This window comes from Paramormyrops kingsleyae, chromosome 25 (genome assembly GCF_048594095.1).
Source record: "Paramormyrops kingsleyae isolate MSU_618 chromosome 25, PKINGS_0.4, whole genome shotgun sequence".
NCBI classification, from domain to species: Eukaryota; Metazoa; Chordata; class Actinopteri; order Osteoglossiformes; family Mormyridae; genus Paramormyrops; species Paramormyrops kingsleyae.
In genome coordinates, this window is record NC_132821.1 from 33,284,097 (window position 1) to 33,309,243 (window position 25,147).

Consider the following 25,147-nt stretch of genomic DNA (forward strand, 5'->3'; position numbering starts at 1 on the left):
CCATTAGCTACCCTAGACATCAGGCCTCCAGGCGCTCTGACCCGGGACTGCAGGGCCATTAGCTACCCTAAACAGCAGGTCTCCAGACGCTCTGACCCGGGACTGGAGGGCCATTAGCTACCCTAAACAGCCCAGGCCTCCAGGCACTCTGACCCGGGACTGCAGGGCCATTAGCTACCCTAAACAGCAGGCCTCCAGGCGCTCTGTTCTGGGACTGCAGGGCCATTAGCTACCCTAAACAGCAGGCCTCCAGGCGATCTGACCCGGGACTGCAGGGCCATTAGCTACCCTAAACAGCAGGCCTCCAGGCGCTCTGTTCTGGGGCTGCAGGGCCATTTGCTACCCTAAACAGCCCAGGCCTCCAGGCGCTCTGACCCTGGACTGCAGGGCCATTAGCTACCCTAAACAGCAGGCCTCCAGGCGCTCTGACCCTGGACTGCAGGGCCATTAGCTACCCTAAACAGCAGGCCTCCAGGCGCTCTGACCCGGAACTGCAGGGCCATTAGCTACCCTAAACAGCAGGCCTCCAGACGCTCTGACCCGGGACTGGAGGGCCATTAGCTACCCTAAACAGCCCAGGCCTCCAGGCACTCTGACCCGGGACTGCAGGGCCATTAGCTACCCTAAACAGCAGGCCTCCAGGCGATCTGACCCGGGACTGCAGGGCCATTAGCTACCCTAAACAGCAGGCCTCCAGGCGCTCTGTTCTGGGGCTGCAGGGCCATTAGCTACCCTAAACAGCAGGCCTCCAGGCGCTCTGACCCTAGACTGCAGGGCCATTAGCTACCCTAAACAGCAGGCCTCCAGGCGCTCTGACCCTGGACTGCAGGGCCATTAGCTACCCTAAACAGCAGGCCTCCAGGCGCTCTGACCCGGGACTGCAGGGCCATTAGCTACCCTAAACAGCAGGCCTCCAGGCGCTCTGTTCTGGGGCTGCAGGGCCATTAGCTACCCTAAACAGCCCAGGCCTCCAGGCGCTCTGACCCTGGACTGCAGGGCCATTAGCTACCCTAAACAGCAGGCCTCCAGGCGCTCTGTTCTGGGGCTGCAGGGCCATTAGCTACCCTAAACAGCAGGCCTCCAGGCGCTCTGACCCTGGACTGCAGGGCCATTAGCTACCCTAAACAGCAGGCCTCCAGGCGCTCTGACCCGGGACTGCAGGGCCATTAGCTATCCTAAACAGCAGCTGTGGTAACTGGGGACGCTGACGAGGGTACTGGGGATGCTGATGAGGGTACTGGGGACGCTGATGAGGGTACTGGGGACGCAGCCAGGGTAACTGGGGACGCAGCCAGGGTAACTGGGGACGCTGACGAGGGTACTGGGGACGCTGACGAGGGTACTGGGGACGCTGACGAGGGTACTGGGGACGCAGCCAGGGTAACTGGGGACGCTGACGAGGGTACTGGGGACGCAGCCAGGGTACTGGGGATGCTGACGAGGGTACTGGAGACGCAGCCGCGGTAACTGGGGACGCTGATGAGGGTACTGGGGACGCTGACGAGGGTACTGGGGACGCAGCCAGGGTAACTGGGGACGCTGACAAGGGTACTGCGCGTCGAAGCCCCCAGCCTGAAAAAATCCGGGATGACAGCTTCATCTCAGGAATGGAGGCAAGGGCAACTGGAAGGGGGGGGGGGGTCTGGTTGGTGACATGCGAGTTTTAAAACTGGGTGGGCCCAACATGCAATTTAAGACTAATGTTTAGTCAGCTCAACCCACGCTGCAGTACAGCGACGGGGCCGTGGGAATTTCCCGGTGCCTTACATGCCTAGTGAATTAACAGGCAAGAAGACATAAGAGGTGGAGGCAGTGACAGTGTGGAAGGTCAGAGAGCTGGAGTCACTGCTGCCTTTATGCCAGTGTTCCTCAAGCGGGTCCCTGGAGACCCCAGACAGTCCACATGTTCGCTCCCTCCCAGCTCCCTGCCAGTCAGTCTGCAAACACGTGGGCTGTCTGGGGGTCCCTGGGGGTCAGGTTGAGGAACGCTGGTTTATACTCAACCCCCCCCCCCCCCCCCACCTATAATAATGCTTATGCAGTAGGCGTGACTGCATCCTGCAGTTTTTAACAGGAGATATGGGGGTTGTGAGAGGGACATGTCCCTTGGAGCAGTCTGTCTGATAATCTCTCTGTCTGTCTGTCTACCTGTCTGTCTCTCTGTTTATCTTTCTATCTCTCTGTCTGTCTCCGTCCCTCTGTCTGTCTGTCTCCGTCCCTCTGTCTGTTTGTCTCTCTATCTCTCTGTCTGTCCGATAATCTCTCTGTCTGTCTGATAATCTCTCAGTCTGTCTGATAATCTCTCTGTCTGTCTGTCTACCTGTCTGTCTCTCTGTTTATCTTTCTATCTCTCTGTCTGTCTCCGTCCCTCTGTCTGTCTCCGTCCCTCTGTCTGTCTGTCTCCGTCCCTCTGTCTGTTTGTCTCTCTATCTCTCTGTCTGTCCGATAATCTCTCTGTCTGTCTGATAATCTCTCTGTCTGTCTGATAATCTCTCTGTCTGTCTCTCTGTTTATCTTTCTATCTCTCTGTCTGTCTCCGTCCCTCTGTCTGTTTGTCTCTCTCTCTATCTCTCTGTCCGTCTGTCTCTCTCTCACTCTCTCTGTCTGTCTGACCTTTTCTACATAGCCCTCTAGACACCAGAAAAACACATTTTTGTCTTTATCTCTAGGTTTCCCCTCATTACGTGACACTAAACAGGGCCACTGTGATAAAAGCTGCACCGGATCGATGAGGGGAAGCCAGGCAGAGCTAATGTTACAAAAGCACCACAAATAGACTCAACTGACAGCCCTGCTCTGGGTACAGTCAGCCAATGGGTGGCATTGCTAAATCAGGAGAAGGACCCCCCCATTTCATGGAGACATTGTCCCACCCTCTCTAATGAACCCTCTCTCCACCCTAACAGATCTGCGTTGGAGCGTAACTGGAACCTAAGACGAGGTGTTACAGATTATCCTGCTGAACAATCTCCCTGCAACTGCCCAAAATATACATATTCTGACCATTTCCTCTAATAACCATATTACGAGTCTGTTCCTAAGTCAACACCATCATCTTAGGGAATTTTCAACCCAATCCCCATTCTTCTAGAACAGTGTTTCTCAACCCAGTCCTCGGGAACCTGCAGACAATCCACATTTTCGCTCCCTCCCAGGTCCCTGCCAGACAGTCCACATTTTTGCTTGCTCCCAGCTTCCAGAACACCTGAATTAAACAACCAAGCAACCAAGAACATCAAATACCTCGTACAGGCGTGCAGGGAGCTGGGAGGGAGCAAAAATGTGGACTGTCTGAGGGTCCCCATGGAATGGGTTGAGAAATGTTGCACTAAAATGCCATTTAATAGCTGCTGATGAGTGAAAGTCCCTCTGTGAAGGTTACAAAAGCCGGTCTCCCCTGCACCCTTCACGGTACAAGCCCTTGTCCTTAATACCATGCCACCCCCCCGCCCCCCCGTGCTGCAATGTTTCCATTCTCCCCCTGGTTGTAAATGTTGTGTAACTGTGACCTACAACAGTGTTTCTCAAATAGGTCCTCAGTCAGTCCACGTTTTTGCTCCATCTCAGCTCCCAGCACACCTGTACCTGGGGGCAAAAATGTGGACTGTCTGGAAGGGAGCTGGGAGGGAGCAAAAATGTGGACTGTCTGGCAGGGAGCTGGGAGGGAGCAAAAATGTGGACTGTCTGGCAGGGAGCTGGGAGGGAGCAAAAATGTGGACTGTCTGGGAGGGAGCTGGGAGGGAGCAAAAATGTGGACTGTCTGGCGCTCCTGAGGACCGGGTTGACAGACACTGACCTATAAAAATGGCCCTGCATAACAGCCAACGTTTTGCAAACAGGTCATATAATTTCCACTCTGTGCTTATTGAACTCTGCGTGAATACAGAAAATTAAAAATTAATTAGCATTAACTGAACACAAGGCAGGCAGATCCATACATCTGCACATAGACTGAAAGCCCATTTCCTCATGGATATAAGCCTCACTGGCGCTAAAAGGATTCTTTTTAAATCCGCTGGATTAGAGACATTTTTAAATATATACCTAGCATAAGAGTTCTTTAATGCGGAGGAGATTCTGATACAACACAAAATGTGGCTATAAGCAACACATAAAAGTTAAACATTAAATAACAAATCCATCCATCCATCCATTTTCTGAAACCGCTGAATCCCAACTGGGGTCGCGGGGGGGACCGGAGCCTATCCTGGGGAGTCGTGGATACAAATACATTCATGAATACAGAAGAAAATGGAATCACATAAGGATGGCGTTAAAGTTCAGGTCCCCGAGTCTGTACATTTCACAAGGCTGATTCACTGCAATATCGGCCTTACATTTAAAATTCATTTTAAAAAATCAGGCCTGCAATTAAAAATTAACATCCCATTTCCAGTAGGTCAAATGTGATGTGTGCTTCTTAAAATGTCTTTTAATAGCCCTTGAAACTTTCACAGAATATCAGCTGTCAAAGGGACACCATGTCACCAAAGGTTACATATTCACCTACAGGAGGTAAACAGACTGATGATCTTCCTGCACCTCAATGGAGTTGGGGAACGCCTGTTGATGCAGCTTAAATTTTATTTCCGCGCATATAAACCACCATCGCACATGACGTGCGCCAACATTAATCGGAGTTCTATGTACCTTCAGAGAAAGCCGACTAATCAGTAGTTTTGCAATTGACCACATTCTGGGACTTAAATGCAAAGCATTTGAATCGATAATAAGAGGCTCTGGAAAGAAATATGTTGTTATATTCCTGGAAAAGAGATAGATAAGCAACGCTTCAAAATACTCCTCACTGAATGCGGCATTCGCAGGCGAAGTGTTAAAACTATCTGCCAATCCAATCGCACTTAAAAAAAAAAGCTTTGGACCGCAAACTATCCCGGTATTTAATGCACTTTCTGTCATTTACAATTATTTGTTTTATATAAAACATCCAACGGCACTTCAAGTTGCTCAAACAGACCTGCTCACATTTCACAGAGAATAACAGTGCAGGTTTATAACCCGGTTGTCTCCACTATGTTTGTTAAACATTGTTCTAATGCAAAAATCAATTTAGACGAAGCTTTGATCTGTTACACACATCAGATACAAAGTAACACACCGTATATAATATACGGGAGGATCAAGGTATGGAAGATCCTGGTTTATGGCACGTAAAGTACATCCAGAAAGTTTCTGTTCTTCTAGCTGAGGCGTTGAATTAAAGTGGGATCGGAGAATGAGCCGCATCTGTCAAAGGCAGCCCCTAGCCCCCATCGCCCCCTCCATCTGATGCACGTTTCTGTACGTCTTTAACGCGAACTTGCTTTCCTAATGACAACGACAAGCCGTTTAATTACTTTCATCCGCGAGGACGGCGACCCGATGCAATCACTGCAGCGCGTCCTGCAATTCCCATTTAGTACCATACAGGTCCCGAGCACAGAACATGCGATTTACCTCGCGGATTAGAGATGTGATTGTGATGTCTGACACATCTGTAATAGATCCCAGTGAAACTTTGGGAGCTCAAATGGTAATGGTGGGTCGTAGATAACATCAGCATTCCAGGGAAAACCGGGAGGGGGGGTTTACCGTGTATTCATTTATAATGCTGCCTTATCCTCATTTTAAGATCAAGACAACCCCTTTCCGTGCGTCCCCTTGAACCGGCAACTCGATCCGGATCACGCTTATCTACCTCTAAGATGACCTCGGTGGTTAATTAGGGGGCCCGGCGTCGTCATGCACATAGATCCATCTGTGCACATAACACCCCACAAGCATGCATGCACATACCACCAGCAGCAGAGAGCCACATGCAATAAAAATAACAAGCAAACCAAAGACTCCCGGCCGTGACACACAGCGCGCCTGCATTTTAAAAGGAGGACGTCCTCCGTCACTATTAGTCGGAAGCGACTGACCTGCGTGGAGAGTCGAACGGCGGCTGGATGTTGGGTTGAATCCGAGTTAAAATCCACTTTCGGTAAAACAAAGAGGCGAAGATATCCGGGCGGCTACGAAGCGGACCGATCGCGGAGCGGCGAGCATGCGCTGAGCGCGCGGAGCGCGTGGAGGAGGAGCGAAGACCGCGCGAGACGCCGGCGGCGCATCGGAGGCGCTGGACTGGTTTAACTGATCTACAGTCCATCAAGGAAGAGTGTTTGCTTGTTACTCTGCGTTTTATTAATTCCGTTGCTTAATTCGCTTTTAATATGTTCAGGGTAACATAACAGCAGGATTATATATTTTGCTAATTCTTGAACAGAAAGCAGAGCATGCAATGTCAACTGTTTCATATAAAACAGCAGCATGATTCTTAATAACCAAAAATGTTCTAAAGGCCACGCTTCCTTTCCCTATCGTCATATATGAGATCTGCGGTTCCTCTATTCGGGACAGTGTGGATGAGATTTCGCTAAAAACGCTGCTTGTGGTTTTTTTCTAACAGAATTATTATGATAGGAGAAGTGTCCAGACCACATAAATTAAACAATGGATGATAAAAAAAACTCTAGTAAATACTTGTACAAAGAAGCACAAGTTGCACAGCAGAGTGATCTTTTCCTGTGGTCAATGTCTTGACAAATTCTGTGACATTCTGCTGTTTCCATAGACTGCGGTTTGACAATAAGATATACTTTGCTGCTACCCCTCTGATTGATGCCTCAATTGTTACAAGTAAATTAAACTCATTAAAACTTTGCTTATGACTAAACTTGGTCCAAAAGAAGGAGATCACGGAACACAAGTAGTGGATATGAGGTTCCTTCCCAGGGTGTCGGAGATCAGCCTAATTTTCCAGCACCTCTGAATATTACAGAAGCACCAAACGCTAGCTGAATTAGCATTTCAATCCAGTTAAATTCAATTTTATTTATATAGCGCTTTTAACAACAGTCATTGTCACAAAGCAATTTACATATAACCGGCCAGAACCCCACCAAGCAAGCCTGAGGTGACAGTGGCAAGGAAAAACTCCCTCTACAAAGTCTATAGGAAGAAACCTTGAGAGGAACCTAGACTCAGAAGGGGACCCCATCCTCCTCTGGGCGACCGGGGTGCATGAATTTGCATGCGGAAGTTTTCATTATGAATTCATTCTGTTTAGCTGTTCTATAGTACTTTTTTAAGTAGGAGGTTGGAAATCTTCAGGTTCCGAGTCACTGGGAATGTATCAATACATGTTACTGATAATGAATAATATACAGAATATGGCCTTTTTCCTTCAGATACGCAATGCATGGAACACCGTATCTCCATGCATTTCGACCAATCAGATCAGCTCAAACCAGCTCAGTTTCGGCCTGCTTACAAGCACATTAGCGCGGTTACAGCTTGGGTACAGCTCATCGACTTTACAATGGAAAAACCACCAGTTCACTGTACGGCTCGGTTCTTGGTGCCAGTGGAAACGCACCCTTAGTTGTAACTCAGTGACTAATGAAATACAAATCTGTTACGCACCAGTCTAGGGTTGAGATGTATCAGGTATGGGGAAAAGGGGCAAAAGGAAATAAAGACACAAATGACCAAAACTCAAAAGCACTGAGTTTCTCACCAAGGTGTATTTCACAATTAAATTCAGAAACACCATCGTGAACTTCAGGAGTGGCCCAGGCCAAAACACCAGACAAAACAGATGACTAACAAGGTGCATAAAACCTACATTCCCTAAACCAAAAGAAAATCCAAATAAGACAAACACTATACTAACTCATTAAGCAGCCATAAACACAGCCCAAACACATATAAACAAACCAAAAACACAGCCCAAACACATATAAACAAACCAAAAACACAGCCCAAACACATATAAACAAACCAAAAAGACAGCCATGCACTCCCTACTCTTGGTGTATACAGAATTACCCAGGGACAAACACAAAATACACAAACTGTAAGATAACACAAATACGCCAAATCACAATCCAAAAAGAGATAGTCCAAGCTATCAAGGTGGGCATCTTCTCAGACAGGCAGAAGGTGGGCATCTTCTCAGACAGGCAGAAGGTGGGCATCTTCTCAGATAGGCAGAAGATGGGCATCTTCTCAGATAGGTAGAAGGTGGGCATCTTCTCAGATAGGCAGAAGGTGGGCATGTTCTCAGATAGGCAGAAGGTGGGCATCTTCTCAGACAGGCAGAAGGTGGGCATCTTCTCAGATAGGCAGAAGGTGGGCATCTTCTCAGACAGGCAGAAGGTGGGCATCATCTCAGATAGGCAGAAGGTGGGCATCTTCTCAGACAGGCAGAAGGTGGGCATCTTCTCGGACTGGCAGAAGGTGGGCATCTTCTCAGACAGGCAGAAGGTGGGCATCTTCTCAGATAGGCAGAAGGTGGGCATCTTCTCAGACAGGCAGAAGGTGGGCATCTTCTCAGATAGGCAGAAGGTGGGCATCTTCTCAGACAGGCAGAAGGTGGGCATCTTCTCAGATAGGCAGAAGGTGGGCATCTTCTCAGACAGGCAGAAGGTGGGCATCTTCTCGGACTGGCAGAAGGTGGGCATCTTCTCGGACAGGCAGAAGGTGGGCATCTTCTCAGACAGGCAGAAGGTGGGCATCTTCTCAGATAGGCAGAAGGTGGGCATCTTCTCAGACAGGCAGAAGGTGGGCATCTTCTCGGACTGGCAGAAGGTGGGCATCTTCTCAGACAGGCAGAAGGTGGGCATCTTCTTGGACTGGCAGAAGTGGGCATCTTCTCAGACAGGAGGAATGTGGGCATCTTTTCAGACAGGCAGAAGGTGGGCATCTTCTTGGACCGGCAGAAGGTGGGCATCTTCTCAGACAGGCAGAAGGTGGGCATCTACTCAGACAGGGGGAATGTGGGCATCTTTTCAGACAGGCAGAAGGTGGGCATCTTCTTGGACTGGCAGAAGGTGGGCATCTACTCAGACAGGGGGAATGTGGGCATCTTTTCAGACAGGCAGAAGGTGGGCATCTACTCAGACAGGGGGAATGTGGGCATCTTTTCAGACAGGCAGAAGGTGGGCATCTACTCAGACAGGGGGAATGTGGGCATCTTTTCAAGCAGGCAGAAGGTGGGCATCTTCTCAGACAGGGGGCATGTGGGCATCTTTTCAGACAGGCAGAAGGTGGGCATCTACTCAGACAGGGGGAATGTGGGCATCTTTTCAGACAGGCAGAAGGTGGGCATCTTTTCAGACAGGCAGAAGGTGGGCATCTACTCAGACAGGGGGAATGTGGGCATCTTTTCAGACAGGCAGAAGGTGGGCATCTTTTCAGACAGGCAGAAGGTGGGCATCTTCTCAGACAGGCAGAAGGTGGGCATCTTTTCAGACAGGCAGAAGGTGGGCATCTTCTCAGACAGGCAGAAAGTGGGTGTAAAACCTGGTACCTGGAAAAGATGCAGCTACAAACACAGACCGTAACAAAATCATGAACATTTAGTAGCTACTTGGTTAAAGATGCTTCATAATTCATTAATGATTCATTAACAAATATGAGAGCAGTATTTAACTTGTGTTATTCATCATTTTTTCCTTCAGTAGTTCATAAAGGTTTACGGAATTAATTAAAGTTGTCACGATTCATTAATGATGAATTAACAGTATGTAACTAAGTTCGTGGTTAGTTAATACATGAGTAATAGCATAATACTACATTAATTGTGCCCATTCAAGTAAAGTTTTAGCACAAGATGTGAATGGTTGAGGTTACTGAGGAAAGGGACCCAGCCCAGTGATAGATGGTCTGCACCTCAAAGTCACATCACATAATTTACATAATTTCATACTGTAATACAGATTATAACAGGTGTATATATTGTACATCTTATAATATTTCACACTGTAGTACAGATTATAACATGCATTTATTGTATATCTTACAATATTTCATAATGTAATACAAATGATCATATGCATATGTATTGTATGGCTGTTTTTTTTGCACTATTTTGTGGTTTTGGTGTCAAACTGAATTTGTTTGTCTAATTACTTGTACTATGTACAATGACAATAAAGTTGAATCTAATCTAAGCTAAGATTACTCAAGAAATGCATTTAACAAAAATCTTCAACTCTGAGCTTCAGCTGAGAGCTGCTGCCAGTTCTGGCAGCTTCTAAATTCTGCCCCATTTCGTTGTCCCTGTTTCCCTTATTCTGAGGGCTCAGTAATGAAGCGTCGCGATGTGGGGCCTTATTAGCCCCCAGCGGGGTGCTATTCCTGTTCCTCACTTTAATGAGGGGAGCAGCGCTAAAATCCTACAAAGGCTGCAACCGCCACACAAGCCTTAGCCAAGCAGAGGGCTTTAATTACATATTGAGCGTGATCAATGTAATGTAATGTAATTAATGTAATGTAATGTAATTAATGTAATGTAACATGTTACTCCCCCTGATAATTGTACTTATACCTTTGACTTGCTCGTCCCAATTCTTCAGTTTATGGAAGAAACTCTAATGTTTATAAGTAGTTTCAACCACATGAATCAGTCAAATTTATACAAGGATATTGTTGTCTGTAGTGAGTTATAGAAAATGTCAGATTTTTTTATATTTAATTTTATTTAATTAATTTTCATAATCCAAAACAGTTTGAAAATTGTGCAACATGTGAGAAACCCTGAAGGACTGTGCAGATTTTAAGCTGCGGAGAAGGTACAGCAGAAAGAGGAACTACAGAAAAGGGTTTTCAGAAGATTTTCAGAAACGCTTTTGAGCGTGGGCAGCGGACACCAGGCTACAGATGAAGAAACACTTTCAACACTTCTCAATAATTGCACTTTATTGAATAATAAACAGGCTCAGTTTACAATTCCATGTCCTTCTTTCCAAAACAAATATGAATGAGAACAATTGGATCAAATCCATCAAACTTGTACCATTCCCACAGTTCCTTGTTACTTGTGACAAGGAACTGTGTCGACTTGTGTCGACTTGAACTGCTCATAGCCTCCCTTGATTGGCACCATCACTGGGAAGCGGTCAGTCAGTCGCAGAATGGTGCAATACTTGATCCATCCATAAAAGTCACCCATGATCACATTCCCTGCTGGGAGTGCATATGCCACCATTCTCCCCAGTCCTTGTAGAACACAGTACGACCAGCGGCCATTTCTTGGGCATGTCTGGATTTGCCCACTCCAGGGCGGCCCGTTATGACAGTGAAATGGATCTTGAAATCCTGCGATGCCATGTAGCTGCAACGATCTCGAAGTGCTAACAGTCTTCTATACTTCAGCATCACTGCTGGATAAGCGCCTCCAATGGCAAAAAGATCTCAGCCACTTGTCTTCAACATTTCAAGGGCTCCGTGGAGACCTGTTCGCTGTCCCTGTACCATGGCTTTTCCAGTGAGCAGGTAAGGATCGCCGTCTATCGTACGATGTTTCTCATTTTCGCCATCCGTTCCTCAGGTTGGTTCAAAACGAGCCCACGATGAAATCAGTCTCTTCATGCTCGTCACAAATCCTCGTAGGACATTTCCACTCGTTGCCAGTTGGTGCGTGTGCTACAGTACGTCGACATCCACAACACCATCCGAGAGCGTTTTTTTCGAGTTCATCCCACTTCAAAATGCAGCTGCCGATGTAGTCGCTATAGCACTGTTGAAGAGGATAACCAATATCGTTCCTGACAAACAACAGGGAAAACTAACCGCCCAGGCATATGACAGGGCTGCCGTGATGAGAGGAGATACAGGGGGAGTGTGATGTAACTGTTGTGACGGGCAAATGAAGCTTCACAAACCATTTGCTGTGTTTCCTGACCCCAGCAGATGGTTAGTTCAGTTTGCAGGACGCTCATTTGGGCATTTTATTCCTTTTAATCTGTAAATATGTACAAATTCTCACTGTTTAACTGTCTGCTTCCCTAAATGCTTATATAAGAAGCTATACATAATAATAATAATAATCATCATCATCATAATAATAATAATAATTATTATTATTATTGCCCTGTGGTGTGTTAGCACCTGCCCAGGGTTGGTTCCCTCCTGCGCCCATTGTTCCCAGAATAGGCTCCGGTCCCCCCCGCAACCCCAGTTGGGATTAAGTAGTTTCAGGAAATGGATGGATGGATGAATTACTCTTATTATTATTACTCTCCTGATGGGTTTCATTCACCACAAAGCTACTGAGGAAGGGAGACACTCATAGATGTGGTCATTTCACATTTCTGATGTTAAACAGCAAGACAGAAAATTATGTTGTCAGAAGGTATTGATGATGATATTTTGACTAAGAGATGTGAAAATGTAATTCTGCTGTTTGCTGTTATTTCATATGTATGTGATGCTATGCTCAGTCAGGCTAAGGAGTGGTTCTCTTTTACCAAACACCTCATCAGTGCCACCCTGTTGCATGCAGACTTGTTCCCAGAGCACAATGTAAAGTTCCCAGATTCAGCACTGGAAATGACAGTGGAGGCTTAACCTATGTTGGACAAGGCCAAGCTTAAAACAGAATTATCCCTGATCTATGTTAATGACGAATTCAAGGGTTGCAGTGGTGCACTGACTTTGTTCCAGTTTTTCATGGAGAACAACCTTCAGGGCACCTTAACTGAGACTGAAAGTCTTCTGGAGATCCTCATCACCATCCTTCTTCTAGAGATCCTCATCACCACAACCACGACAGTTGAATCAGAGAGGTGTTTCTCCACACCTTCCTGAGGGACAGCATGACACAGGACCCTCTGAATGCTCTGGCTCTGCTCTCCATGGAGAAAAAACTTGTAGGAAACATTCCTGATTGTAATGCGAGGATCATTGAGAGGTTTGCCACTCAGAAAGTCATTTTTCTTACTTAAATTGTATATAGTTGACATCATTCAGCAATATATGTCATTCAAGAAAACCCTAATACTTCGTCTTAATTAGGTGTGTGCTAATATTTCTGTTTACAGCTTCTGAACCAGGTTTTTTCTGTAATCTTGATTCACATTATTACATGAGCACATATATCTGTATATATTCATATTGTTTCTGAGCACATTAGGACTGTAATGAGTGATACATTTAATCATCTATCAACCTACTGTTTGTTATGCCAATTACATTTCTTTTACAAAGCACTGGTATCCCAGAGTTTTGTTAAATTGTATTGGGATGGTTACTGTGATGGTTACTGTGATGGTCACCACAGCGCAGACAGCCCCAGCTAGAATATTATTCGCCAGCTGTCACTGATCACATTCTATATTAGTTAAGTCAGCTAGGACCGCCTCCCAGAGGCTGCTCTGGGAACTGCACTGCTTGCTACCTTGGTATAGTATGTCTCGCACTTCAGTAAGGCGCAGTAGTTCTCAATGGGGGTTAAGTCAGGCAATGAGGGAGACCTGGTCATAATTTAATCACCTATCAAGCCTTTTTTGGCCAATTCATGGAATACTTTGTTGCATGGGAAGGTAAACTGTCCTGCATGAACATCACAACCTTTCTGCGGGTTGCTGACTCTTCTTGTACCAGTGTTGGAAGAAGGTATCTTTTATAAACAGAGAGTACATCTCAAGTCACAAAGGATCATCACTGATAACTGCATCAGTCCTCCACCACCTTGCTGGTGCTTGAAGGTGTCCATCCACTGGCCCATCTGCCCCATCGAGTCACCCTCATCTCATCTCTCCATAAAATCTTTGTAAAATCAGCCTTGAGACTTGTTTGTGCCCATTCTCAGTCCTTTAGCTTGTGTACCTTACTGACCTTAGCAATGTCACATAGCACCCTAACCCTAGTACCTCCAGAGATTGCATTCGGACTGCAGTTTTGTAAAATGGTGGCACTTGATGCTAAAGGTTTCTGGACGTCTCACCTTTAATCTGACACATATCTTTGGCTGTTCATTTGTGTCGTCTTCTCTCTACCTGCTTTTTCTGCCCTATTTGGCTGTTGCCCACGAAACACTTGATTGTATGATCACCATTTTAAAAATTTGGAAGTTTTGCATCCATGTGATTTTAATAGTAATAATAATTTGCTTAATAAAATAACTTCCCGTTTTACTCCAAATAGGATGTACTCAGACCAAAAACTGAGCAGGCTCTGTTCTGAATCAGTCCATTCTTAATTGCAGATTAATCTGGACAGAAACTACGGCTTGTAAGAGAATGTAAAAGCAAAATACACACTTGTCTAATAATTCTTGCATACAGTGTATTTATATGTCAGCATAATTAAAAACTTATTACATTTCTCCGGGGAGGCCCAGCTTCTATTCCCAGCCAATGCAAGCACATGTTCCCAGAAATTTTCCCTGGGATCAATGAAGATTAAGTTATCTTAACAGACAGCAATAAACATATCATAGCCAACAGACATTTACTAGTCTACCAGAAACAACCTTAAATCGGTCAAGACCTTTTCACCTGGAGCAGAAATGATACATCAGCAGATGGAAAAGAGTCTACGTTTCATTCTGCATCTGTGTGTTTTCTCTTAGGACGCGGGGAAATCGGTTCCGCATGTAGTGCAACAGATACAGCGCCCCGCAGTGGCCAAAAAGGACATGCATTTATTTACACACATATATGCCATGTAAATGCCCTTAGTAGCGCGGATACCAAAACCCATCTGCGGGTCGTATTCACGAACTGAAAACGTACGTATGGGTGCCTGTGCAACCGTCGTTTCACTTCTCAAAAGCACAAATGAATACACAATATGCAAAATACCTATATTTTTCTTTTAAGTTAATTATTGAACTGTTTTTCATCCATGGAACCCAACAATAGATGTTACATCACTGATCTTTTGTAGTGCATAATGTTCAATTATCATTAACAGCTAATAATAACTGTTTATTATGCTTCAATTATTAGTCGATATTATTACGGTAGTTGTAAAAGCCCTGCGCCTGCGTAAGGACTACAACATTACGTCATCAATACGCGCGGACTCCCATGTCAAAACAAAGAACTGCAGGTTAAAGCTCCACTGCTGGTATTTAATCTAACTAACCTTCTAATTTTCCTCTCGGTGTCTAGCAAAGCACGCAGTGTTCTTAGATCGACGGCTGTCTCGCTTGTCAGCTGCACTGTACGGATACCTTATGTTCACTATAACGCAAGCCTCCGTAACCGATCGGTCTCTTTGTAATTCCATAACGACGCGGCGGCGCTTCCCCCACTTTTACACTTCATACATTATCGTCACTTTTGCGATCTAGATTAAGCTTCAGATGGTATTTCAAAGCTGTCTGGATCTTCTGAAAACCGGTTACTGGTAACTACAAATGCTAAAACAGTTGTGTCGGAAATGTGATTGTAGAGTAAATCCCTCGTTCTCTCTTTGCTTCTTCAGTAAGTGAACTAAGTGTCATATTTGGGACGAGTAATATAATCTGCTTTTTAGGAACGGACCGGAAATGGAACCGATAAGCGGTACCAAGGATGACATGTCGTTGTCGGCTGCGGAAAAGGAGCAGAGCGCCGAGGTTCTGTCCGCGGCCATGCGAGCGAAGATCGAACGTAACCGGCAGAGGGCGCTGATGCTCCGGCAGGCCAGGCTCGCCAGCAAACCCTCTGCCGAAGGTGACCGGGCCGATACCATCTGACTGAAATTACACATTTCTGACATTAAGTCTCTCAGCCAATAGGAAATGTTTTGTTGTAGTTTCAGGGAACTTGGAGAAAGATAAACACTCTATACCTTTTTATTTATTCTTTTGCAGAAAATTATCAGGATATAAATTTCAGATTGTGTATATATTTGTGACCCCCTTTAGACAGAATTGAACGTGTTCATCTAACATTTTCAGGTGGTACATGTGCCAAAGTTTCCAAGGTGATTGACTCTGGGGCAGGCTTCTTCATTGAGGAAGAAGAGGAGGAGGAGCAGAGAGTGACGAAGGTGGTCCACCAGCCAGGTACCTTCTGAAATCTCACCCAAATTGATGCCCGACAGCTAAATGTTCGCTGCGGATCCATGGAGGTCCACTGCACCTCTGGCAGTAATACTGCACCCACTGGGAAGGTCTACAGCATCCATTTCACGTGTGATTTCGTTCCATCAGGACCGGTGATTGAACCAGACTACCTGGTGTGTGAAGACTGTGATAAGCCATTTATGGACTCCTACCTCAGCAACAGCTTTGACCTGCATGTCTGTGACAAATGCAGGTACCGGCATTGTTAGATCACTACTCTGAGTGATTTCCAGACATTTATTTTGCTGTCTGGTCCATTGCTGTGGCCTTTTGCCTGAGTTTGGCTCCTGAACAGTATTATGGCTGCGATATGCTGCCTTTTAACAAAAAAATATCCCATTGTGCTGAGTCAGGACCAGGGGCGGACTGGCCACGAAAAGCAGGGAGTTTGCCACCAAGCAGGAGGGAGGATCCCCCTGGTCTCTTGGTGTATTTTTCCAGTTACCGGTGGGGGGTGGGGGGGTCCCCCTGCTATATTTTGCCAATCACGATCAACTGCAATCTGTTAGTCACCAATGAAACAAAACATCATCCATTAATCACCTCCTGAGAACAACTGTGGTGTTCTGCACCTTTATAATTCCGGGGCCCACCAGGAACATTCCAGAACTTTCTGATGGCCATTCCGTGCCTGGTCAGGTCCCACAGGTCTGGAGTTGATGGGTACGGTCGATTTGTCCTGTCAGGGACAACGAGATCAAACACAAACTGATCTCACGGACGGAGGCCAAGCAGACGTATCTACTGAAGGACTGTGACCTGGACCTGCGGGAGCCCCTGCTGAAGTTTGTGCTGAAGAAGAACCCCCACAACCCGCGTTGGGGCGACATGAAGCTCTACCTGAAGCTGCAGGTGGGGGCCTGGTGCCGCGTGAGGAAGTGCAGCAGGCTAATGGAGAATTCCTGTGGAGCACATGGCTGTTGACCTGGTGGGATATCTGTCCCCCCCCCCCAGGTGGTGAAACGCTCTCTAGAGGTGTGGGGCAGCGAGGAGGCACTGGAGGAGGCGCGAGAGGCCAGGGAGGAGAACCGGGAGATCCAGAAGCAGAGACGCTTCAACAAAAAGGTCAAAGGTGAGAAATCAAAAAAGAGTGGCGGTGAATTCTAGCTATTCCTCCACGTAAGCAGGCGGTGTAGTGGCTCTGAAGCTAGGGATCTGTGCTGTTGCTGGTTCGAATCCCGTGAATGCTAGGGGTAACTCTACGCCATTGGGCCCTTATAATCTACATCATAGGCAGGTCCTCCAACCTCCAGGGAAAATTTGGGGGTAGGTTGCAGGATCGGCACTCCAACCATTGGAAAAAACCCACACTGTTCCATTCCATCTGGACTGGGGTGGTGCTGAGGTCTCACCCGCAGCACGGCTGCACTGAGGTTCTCATCCCTGAGGTGGTTCATTGTGTGGTGGGTGTGGCGACGTGCTGTAATCAGGGCTCCTCCTTACCTTACCTCCATGTACTGCTGAAGTGGAATTAGAAGTATTTTTGGCCATTAGTAGAGATCCACACAGTTTCTCTGATCATGTAAAAAAAGGATCCATTAAATGTCAAAGATGCACCAGACTGGTGACAGGCTGCGTACCAGAGAGTCACGTGCCCTGCTCCTCTCAGAGCTCCGCCGGGCCGTGAGGAGCAGCATGTGGAAGAAGGACGTGAGCGTCCACCAGCACGAGTACGGGCCGGAGGAGGTGCTGGACGAAGAGGAGGACACCTACAAGAAGGTGTGTCTGACCTGCGGCCACCAGCTCACCTATGAGAAGATGTGAGCAGCATCTGACTGTCTTTGGAGAAGGTGGGGTGGCGCTTTCTGAGGACGTCAGGACAGGCGTCAGTCACGGGACCAGAGGATGAGGTCTTATGGCTCCTGTCTCCGCTTTAGAAGCACAGGCTGACATAACCTGCTATTTCAGGCAGTGTCTGCAAACGTGGATTTAAGCAAGACGGGTGTATCAGTCAGTAACGTAACAACTGCCAGTAACGTAACAACTGTCAGTAACGTAATAACTGCCAATAACGTAATAACTGCCAGTAACGTAACAACTGCCAGTAACGTAACAACTGTCAGTAACGTAATAACTGCCAATAACGTAATAACTGCCAATAATGTAATAACTTTTTAATGCAATAATGGTAGTTGTAACATTGTTGGCTGCTACACCAGACAATAATGTAATAACTTATTACAACTTCTTATAACTTATTACATTATGCACAAAATGTCACATTTTTGATTCGGAGATGGTATTATTGGTAAGTTATCACATAGTTAACTTTACGTTAAGAATGATAAAATTATTATGGTATTGGCAGGTACTGCACTATTGGCCGCTTCACGTGAACAAAGTCGAGTTAAACTTATAGTGTTATGAACTTATGAGAAAACTGACTGACCTGTGTTGTACATACGCTGTATTTGGAATGTTATTTTGTATTAAAAGGTCAGTTCCAGGGTTGGCCAGTGTAGTGAGCTCTTTGTCATTCTTAATGGGTCTTAATGGGTCATGAGCCTTAAAATTAAATGTGATATAGAAAACAAATACTGTAAGCAGATCTAGTAGAAATAATAATAATGTATTTGAATAAAGACTATTTTTGTAACGCAAAAAAAAAAAATCTATAAAACCATTACTATTCCTGTATTTCATGGTGTGATGCCTTCTACATGCATGGGGGGGGGGGGGCAATTGTAAGATTCTCCAACCCCTCTACTTGTCATATTTTACTAAACGCCACTTTAAATAACAGACAATCACGCAAAATTCACAGACAAATTTTACAGAGGGCCCCCCCCCCTCCCCAGTTGGCCCACTCTGGCACAAGACCCCTCCCCTGCTGGAAGGTCCTGACTCATGGAATACCCCCCAGACCGGGTGCAACCCACGAGCAGGGCGCACAAATTCACATTTACGGACAATTTGGCAACTTCAAGTCAGTGTTTCTGAAACTTTTTGACGAAGTTTAACAGCCCATTTTGATAAATAATATCAGTACAAAGGAGCAGAGGGAGCATATAGGGAACCAGGGAGACCCAGACAGGGAACCAGGGGGACCCAGACAGGGACCCAGGGAGACCCATACAGGGAACCAGTGGGACCCAGACAGGGACCCAGGGGGACCCAGACAGGGAACCAGGGAGACCCGGACAGGGAACCAGGGGGAGAACCGGACAGGGAACCAGGGGGAGACCCGGACAGGGAACCAGGGGGAGCCATACAGGGAACCAGGGGGAGCCATACAGGGAACCAGGGGGACCCAGACAGGGAACCAGGGAGACCCAGACAGGGAACCAGGGGGATCCAGACAGGGACCCAGGGAGACCCATACAGGGAACCAGGGAGACCCAGACAGGGAACCAGGGGGAGCCATACAGGGAACCAGGGGGAGCCATACAGGGAACCAGGGGGATCCAGACAGGGAACCAGGGGGACCCATACAGGGAACCAGGGAGACCCAGACAGGGACCCAGGGAGACCCAGACAGGGACCCAGGGAGACCCAGTTAACCAGTTGGGTTTGGCCTGGACATATGGGCACTTTGCTCTAACCCCCACATTATTGAGAACTTGAGATTCCCCCTGAGGGTGCAGATCGATAACAGTGACAATCCTCCATTCATGCTGCATATCTGTTATGTTGGTCATTCACTTAAAGACTTTTTACAATACATAACACGATCATGGTGAGATGCATTGTGGGATTTCACAGGAAGTGAAGGCTGACATCTTCTCAGTGTGAACACATGCCGGTATCAGTGACACCCCAGTCCTCTGACCCATCTGAAGGTTCTGCTCCCAGATTCTTATACTGTTCTACAGGCCCGATTTGTGGAGATGGATAACACACATACAACTATTAAATGGCATAAATAAATAGCTTTATTGTATAAAGTTGCATAAGCATATTTCAAGAGTTTTTTTCACAGGTGTAACATTCATATTTATGCAACAAGAAAATATCCACTGATAAAAAATGTTTTAAAATCCAGTAAAAAATAAATAATTTTAAAAATAGAAGCATTTCCTGGCATCCAAATACAGTACAGCAGAGGTAATTCTGGGAAAAGACACCTGAAACTGAGGATCCACTGGCCTCCAAATAGACTCTGGATAGGAGACGTTCAGAAAGCCCCCAAAACCCTTAACGCATCATGATAACGCGTAACGACAATTCCCATAATCTAACTTCAAGCATATTGATATCGGCATTCTAGACCTCTCTGCACCACATTTTATTTCTGAACCAGCATTTTGATTGTAGTGAGCACCTCAGTGTACAGAACAGAATCTTCCTGCCTTTCCGCTCCTTGCCTGTTCCTCCATTTTATGATTAACACCCCAACCACCACAAGCACCAAAAGCACCACAGGAACCACAATGCCGACAGTGAGCCCCCGGTTTCCTCCTGAAGACGCCCCTGCAGAGAGCAGAGAGATCAGTAAGTGTCCCGACACATTTTCACACAGACACTCGATCCTCAGTCGGTGTAAAATCTCACTGAAGCGGCCAGTAGAGGCGCATCACTGAGCCGACAGCCCGACCCGGAGCGGCTTCCCATCTGACCCCTTTCTGCAGCTGTTACGGACCCCCCCCCCCAAAAGGGTACAACAGCAGGCCCCCATGGGGCTGAGATCTGCACACTTAAGCACCTGAACAGCCAGTCTGACACAGTGTTACTCATAAAATGCTAAATGTTAATAGCGCTGGACGGCCAGGCTGTGAGGAGTGCGTGTGTGTGCTGTGAGGAGTGTGTGTGTGTGCTGTGAGGAGTGTGTGTGTGTGCTGTGAGGAGTGCGTGTGTGTGCTGTGAGGAGTGCGTGTGTGTGCTGTGAGGAGTGCGTGTGTGTGCTGTGAGGAGTGTGTGTGTGTGCTGTGAGGAGTGTGTGTGTGTGCTGTGAGGAGTGTGTGTGTCTGCTGTGAGGAGTGTGTATCTGCTGTGAGCTGCAGGCACTGGGGGAGCCCAGCTTGGCCCTCTGACAGCTTCACCCCCTGCTGCCATGAGGAGCTGCTCTCTCTACACAGCCCTGCACCCCCCTGAGTCTACTGACTGGAGGGGGGGGGGATTTGGGAAGCTCCCAGAGCAAATGAACGTAGGAATCACACTGGAGCAGAAGTATGTTTATCAGACAGGGTATAAACTCACCTGGGGGATCCTCTCTCTCACCTGGGGGATCCTCTCTCTCACCTGGGGGGTCCTCTCTCTCACCTGGGGGATCCTCTCTCTCACCTGGGGGGTCCTCTCTCTCACCTGGGGGATCCTCTCTCTCACCTGGGGGATCCTCTCTCTCACCTGGGGGATCCTCCCTCTCTCTGTATGGCCTGCAAACAGGACGATCTGATCAGGGAGAGAAAAGAAGAAAAGTCAGCTGATCCTGTGTGAATTCTGGTGGCTGCTTATGCCTGTTTGGGCCAAACCCTGTCAAACACCCATGATCACTGACCACTAGCAGTGCGTTTGCACGCTGCTCACACATATACTTCAGGGAGGCTGTAACATTCAATCACATTCATATCACATCCCTATTACAGTCTGGGTTACATTAAATAAACCTGCACTGACCTCCATGTTGGGTCCCTGCAGCCCTTTGCTCCCGGTCGGTCTCTGTATCTGTCAGACACAGAGGGACAGAAGCAGCAGAGTCAGCGTGAGCCTGTGAGTCTGTAAGAGATGCAGTACTGAGTGCAGGACCTGAAATTCATTTTAGAATTTGGTGATCAGTGTTGACACACCACAGCATACAGTGAACAACAACGAAATGTGTCCTCTGCATTTAACCCATATGTGACGTCGTGACATAGCAGGGGGCAGCTAATTCAGCACCCGGGGAGCAGAGCTTGGGGGCGCTACCTTGCACAGGATATAAGTGGCGCTTTACTAGTTGGGGATTCGAACCTGCAATCTTTCAAAGTACAAAGTACTTAAATGCTTCATGTAGGGGGAGATTTATACACTTGGGGGAGGGTGAGTGGGTCTGTCACTATCAATAATATCAAAAATTGAGTAATCTACCAATTAATCTGACAATTCAACAAACTGATTAAATTTATCATTTAAATATAATATAATTGTGGGAGGAAGGAACCAACCACCCATTGCAGGGTGCAGACAAATACGACCAGTTTAGGAGCTCCAGTTCACGTTCTTGGGCAGTGGCGTCGTTAGGCCTATTTTAGGGTGGCTAATATTCTTAAACCCCCCTAAATAATTTCGTGTTTTTTTTTTTTTTTAACTTATTCTATTTATTTATTTATTTTTACAAAAATTGCAGACAAATTCAATATAACGACGCAGGAATATGAGTTTAAATAAATAATAATATAAACCTGTCACTATTCACTTGAATATGATCATAAATCTGTTGGTTCCTTTCACTTTACAGTGTTAAGGTAGCGTCGGTGCTTCGTTATCTAATCCGTTCCAGTTGTTCACAGGGATCGCCCACGTTACTGAAAATCCAGTCCACGTTTTCACTGCTACTTTACACTCCGCTGCATCTACACCTGCGGACACACTAGTGTAAATGCTGCACACAGCAAGACAACATGCCTGTACGCAAGTTTTTCAAGAAAGTAAGTCTTCATCACTGCTGGTAATAACAATTAGTTAGCTCCAGCTAACAGCAGAGAGTCCCATGTAATTAACTCCCTGGGGTCGGTGGTCCCGCCGGCGGGACCGAACATTAATTTCGCCAAACTGTTTAAATAACTCTGCGAGACACGCTTTAGCATCAGTGATTGACCGATTTGCCACTCTTAAAAACATAGGGCATTCTTTGATGCTTCCACCACTTTATTTTCAGTTTTTTTCTTGTTGGTAATGCAGCAAACACATTTCCTGTGTTTTCTTGTTGTACTGTATTAACAAACAGACTGAAATAAAACAACAAATCTATTGCTGGCCTAAGATGTTTAATCTGTCCAAAACAGTTGAAAAGCAATTTCTCAGTCTTTGTTTATTTGTGAAATTTTGTGCTCATGCGCTACGTTTGTTCATATCGTGTGCATTTCTTGGGGGCTAAGCCCCCCCTGTCCTTAAAACCTAGTGACGCCCCTGTTCTTGGGTAATACAAGGAGACTGGAGTGAACACAGAAAAACCACGCGCACACAGGGTGAACACGCAGACTCCACGCGCACACAGGGTGAACACGCAGACTCCACGCGCACACAGGGTGAACACGCAGACTCCACGCGCACACAGGGTGAACACGCAGACTCCACGCGCACACAGGGTGAACACGCAGACTCCACGCGCACACAGGGTGAACACGCAAACTCCACGCGCACACAGGGTGAACACGCAGACTCCACGCGCACACAGGGTGAACACGCAGACTCCACGCGCACACAGGGTGAACACGCAGACTCCACGCGCACACAGGGTGAACACGCAAACTCCACACGCACACAGGGTGAACACGCAGACTCCACACGCACACAGGGTGAACACACAGACTCCACGCGCACACAGGGTGAACACGCAGACTCCACGCGCACACAGGGTGAACACGCAAACTCCACGCGCACACAGGGTGAACACGCAAACTCCACACGCACACAGGGTGAACACGCAGACTCCACACGCACACAGGGTGAACACGCAAACTCCACGCGCACACAGGGTGAACACGCAGACTCCACGCGCACACAGGGTGAACACGCAAACTCCACGCGCACACAGGGTGAACACGCAAACTCCACGCGCACACAGGGTGAACACGCAGACTCCACGCGCACACAGGGTGAACATGCAAACTCCACGCGCACACAGGGTGAACACGCAAACTCCACGCACACAAGACGGCGGTGTGCGGTGACAGTGCTACACACTGACCAGGCTTGAATGTGCGATCGACATGACATTTCATGCACATGCAATTGTCACATCTTATCACAATAGTCTGCTGGTTGCGCTAAAATCACTGGAAACTAAATTTAGCAAGTTCTGCAATTTTAATGCTGATTCCTTTCAAAATGATCTACTGTAATATACACTATATTGCCAAAAGTATTGGGACACCCCTCCAAATCATTGAATTCAGGTGTTCCAATCACTTCCACAGTTACAGGTGTATAAATAAATCAAGCACCTAGACATACAGACTGCTTCTACAAACCTTTGTGAAAGAATGGGTGAATTCTTTCTGAATTCAAGCATGGTACCGCGATAGGATGCCACCTGTACCATAAGTCCATTTGTGAAATTTCCTCGCTACTAAATATTCCACAGTCAACTGTTAGTGGTATAACAAAGTGGAAGCAATTGGGAACAACAACAACTCAGCCACAAAGTGACAGGCCATGTAAAATCACAGAGCAGGGACAATGCATGCAGAGGCTCACAGTGTGCAGAAGTCACCAACTGTCTGCAGAGTCCAAAACTTTGTGTGGGTCTGGCGGTTGCCAGGAGAACGGTACCTGCCTGACTGCATTGTGCCAAGTGTAAAGTTTGGTGGAGGGGGGATTATGGTGTGGGGTTGTTTTTCATGGGCTGGGCTTGGCCCCTTAGTTCCTGTGAAAGGAACTTAATGCCGCAGCATTGGAAGCCAATTTGGACAATTTTATGCTCCCAACTTAGTGGTAACAGTTTGGGGACGGCCCCTTCCTGTTCTAACATGACTGCACACCAGTGCACAAAGCAAGGTCCATAAGGACATGGATGAGTAAGTCTGGTGTGAAGAAACTTGACAGCCTTCCCAGAATAGCTGAAGCTGGTATAGCTGCAAAGGGTGGGTCAGCTCCATATTAAAGCCTGTGTATTAATAATGGGATGTCATTAATGTTCATGTGTGTGTAAATGCAGGTGTCCCAATACTTTTGGCAATATAGTGTATGTAAAATAAATAAATAAAATAATCTAAAGTTTACCGCTGCTGCTTTTGCATGAGCTCTGTATGTGCTCTCCAAGACGATTGGCTTTCAATTCCTAAATAACGCGAAAACTTCAAAAATCATACCATTGACTTCTCCCAATATCGTCCAGCCCTAAAAACATGGTATCAAAAATAAATACCATATGATTATTATGTACCATAGTATGTAAGATGATGCGGCTAAGTGACGAGGTTAATCTTCATTTTACCAGCAATTACTTTGAAAACCGTAGAAAGTAATTTAAGCAAACTAATTTAAGCACGCATGACAGAGAAGTTAGGCTACTCCGAAAGGCACAATGACACATATCTACGGCTGACCTCGCATTATTGGATGAGTCCGTCAAACCTGAATGTTTACTTTACTAAAATGTATTTGCATTGCTGTGGTGATTTG

General features: G+C 46.7%; 3 protein-coding genes across 11 annotated transcripts in view; 1 reads left to right on the forward strand and 2 right to left on the reverse strand.

Moving 5' to 3' along the window:
* The window catches only part of LOC111855391 (polycomb group RING finger protein 3-like), a 37,752-nt gene extending 31,694 nt beyond the window's left edge, over nucleotides 1-6,058 (reverse strand). For 2 of the 3 annotated variants that reach the window (XM_072707140.1, XM_023834350.2), the window contains exon 1: nucleotides 5,925-6,058. The gene's annotated coding sequence lies outside the window, so the exon portion shown is untranslated. Of the gene's footprint in view, nucleotides 1-5,457; nucleotides 5,515-5,924 lie in introns of those variants that run through there. The other variant, XM_072707139.1, reaches the window with a different exon arrangement.
* Nucleotides 6,059-14,829: 8,771 nt separating this feature from the next.
* Nucleotides 14,830-18,523, forward strand: LOC111855397 (xeroderma pigmentosum, complementation group A). 2 transcript variants are annotated; one of them, XM_072707530.1, is made up of 7 exons: nucleotides 14,830-14,901; nucleotides 15,313-15,491; nucleotides 15,719-15,826; nucleotides 15,974-16,079; nucleotides 16,573-16,738; nucleotides 16,841-16,958; nucleotides 17,496-18,523. In XM_072707530.1, exons 2-7 carry the CDS (start codon nucleotides 15,326-15,328, stop codon nucleotides 17,648-17,650), a joined length of 819 nt encoding a protein of 272 aa, XP_072563631.1. In that variant the 5' UTR covers nucleotides 14,830-14,901; nucleotides 15,313-15,325; the 3' UTR covers nucleotides 17,651-18,523. The 2 variants fall into 2 exon arrangements, with proteins under 2 accessions (XP_072563631.1, XP_072563632.1); XM_072707531.1 differs by having other exon boundaries at nucleotides 14,845-14,883.
* Nucleotides 18,524-19,735: 1,212 nt separating this feature from the next.
* Nucleotides 19,736-25,147, reverse strand: part of LOC111855398 (uncharacterized) — a 44,813-nt gene continuing 39,401 nt past the window's right edge. For 5 of the 6 annotated variants that reach the window (XR_011985772.1, XR_011985770.1, XR_011985773.1 and 2 more), the window contains exons 4-6: nucleotides 21,440-21,487; nucleotides 21,149-21,214; nucleotides 19,736-20,296 (exon numbers count right to left, since the gene is read on the reverse strand). Coding sequence is in view for 2 of the 6 variants with exons in the window: in XM_072707493.1 (XP_072563594.1) it covers nucleotides 20,112-20,296; nucleotides 21,149-21,214; nucleotides 21,440-21,487 (299 nt within the window). In the remaining 4 variants the exon portion in view is untranslated. Of the gene's footprint in view, nucleotides 21,023-21,148; nucleotides 21,215-21,439; nucleotides 21,488-25,147 lie in introns of all 6 variants that reach the window. The other variant, XR_011985771.1, reaches the window with a different exon arrangement.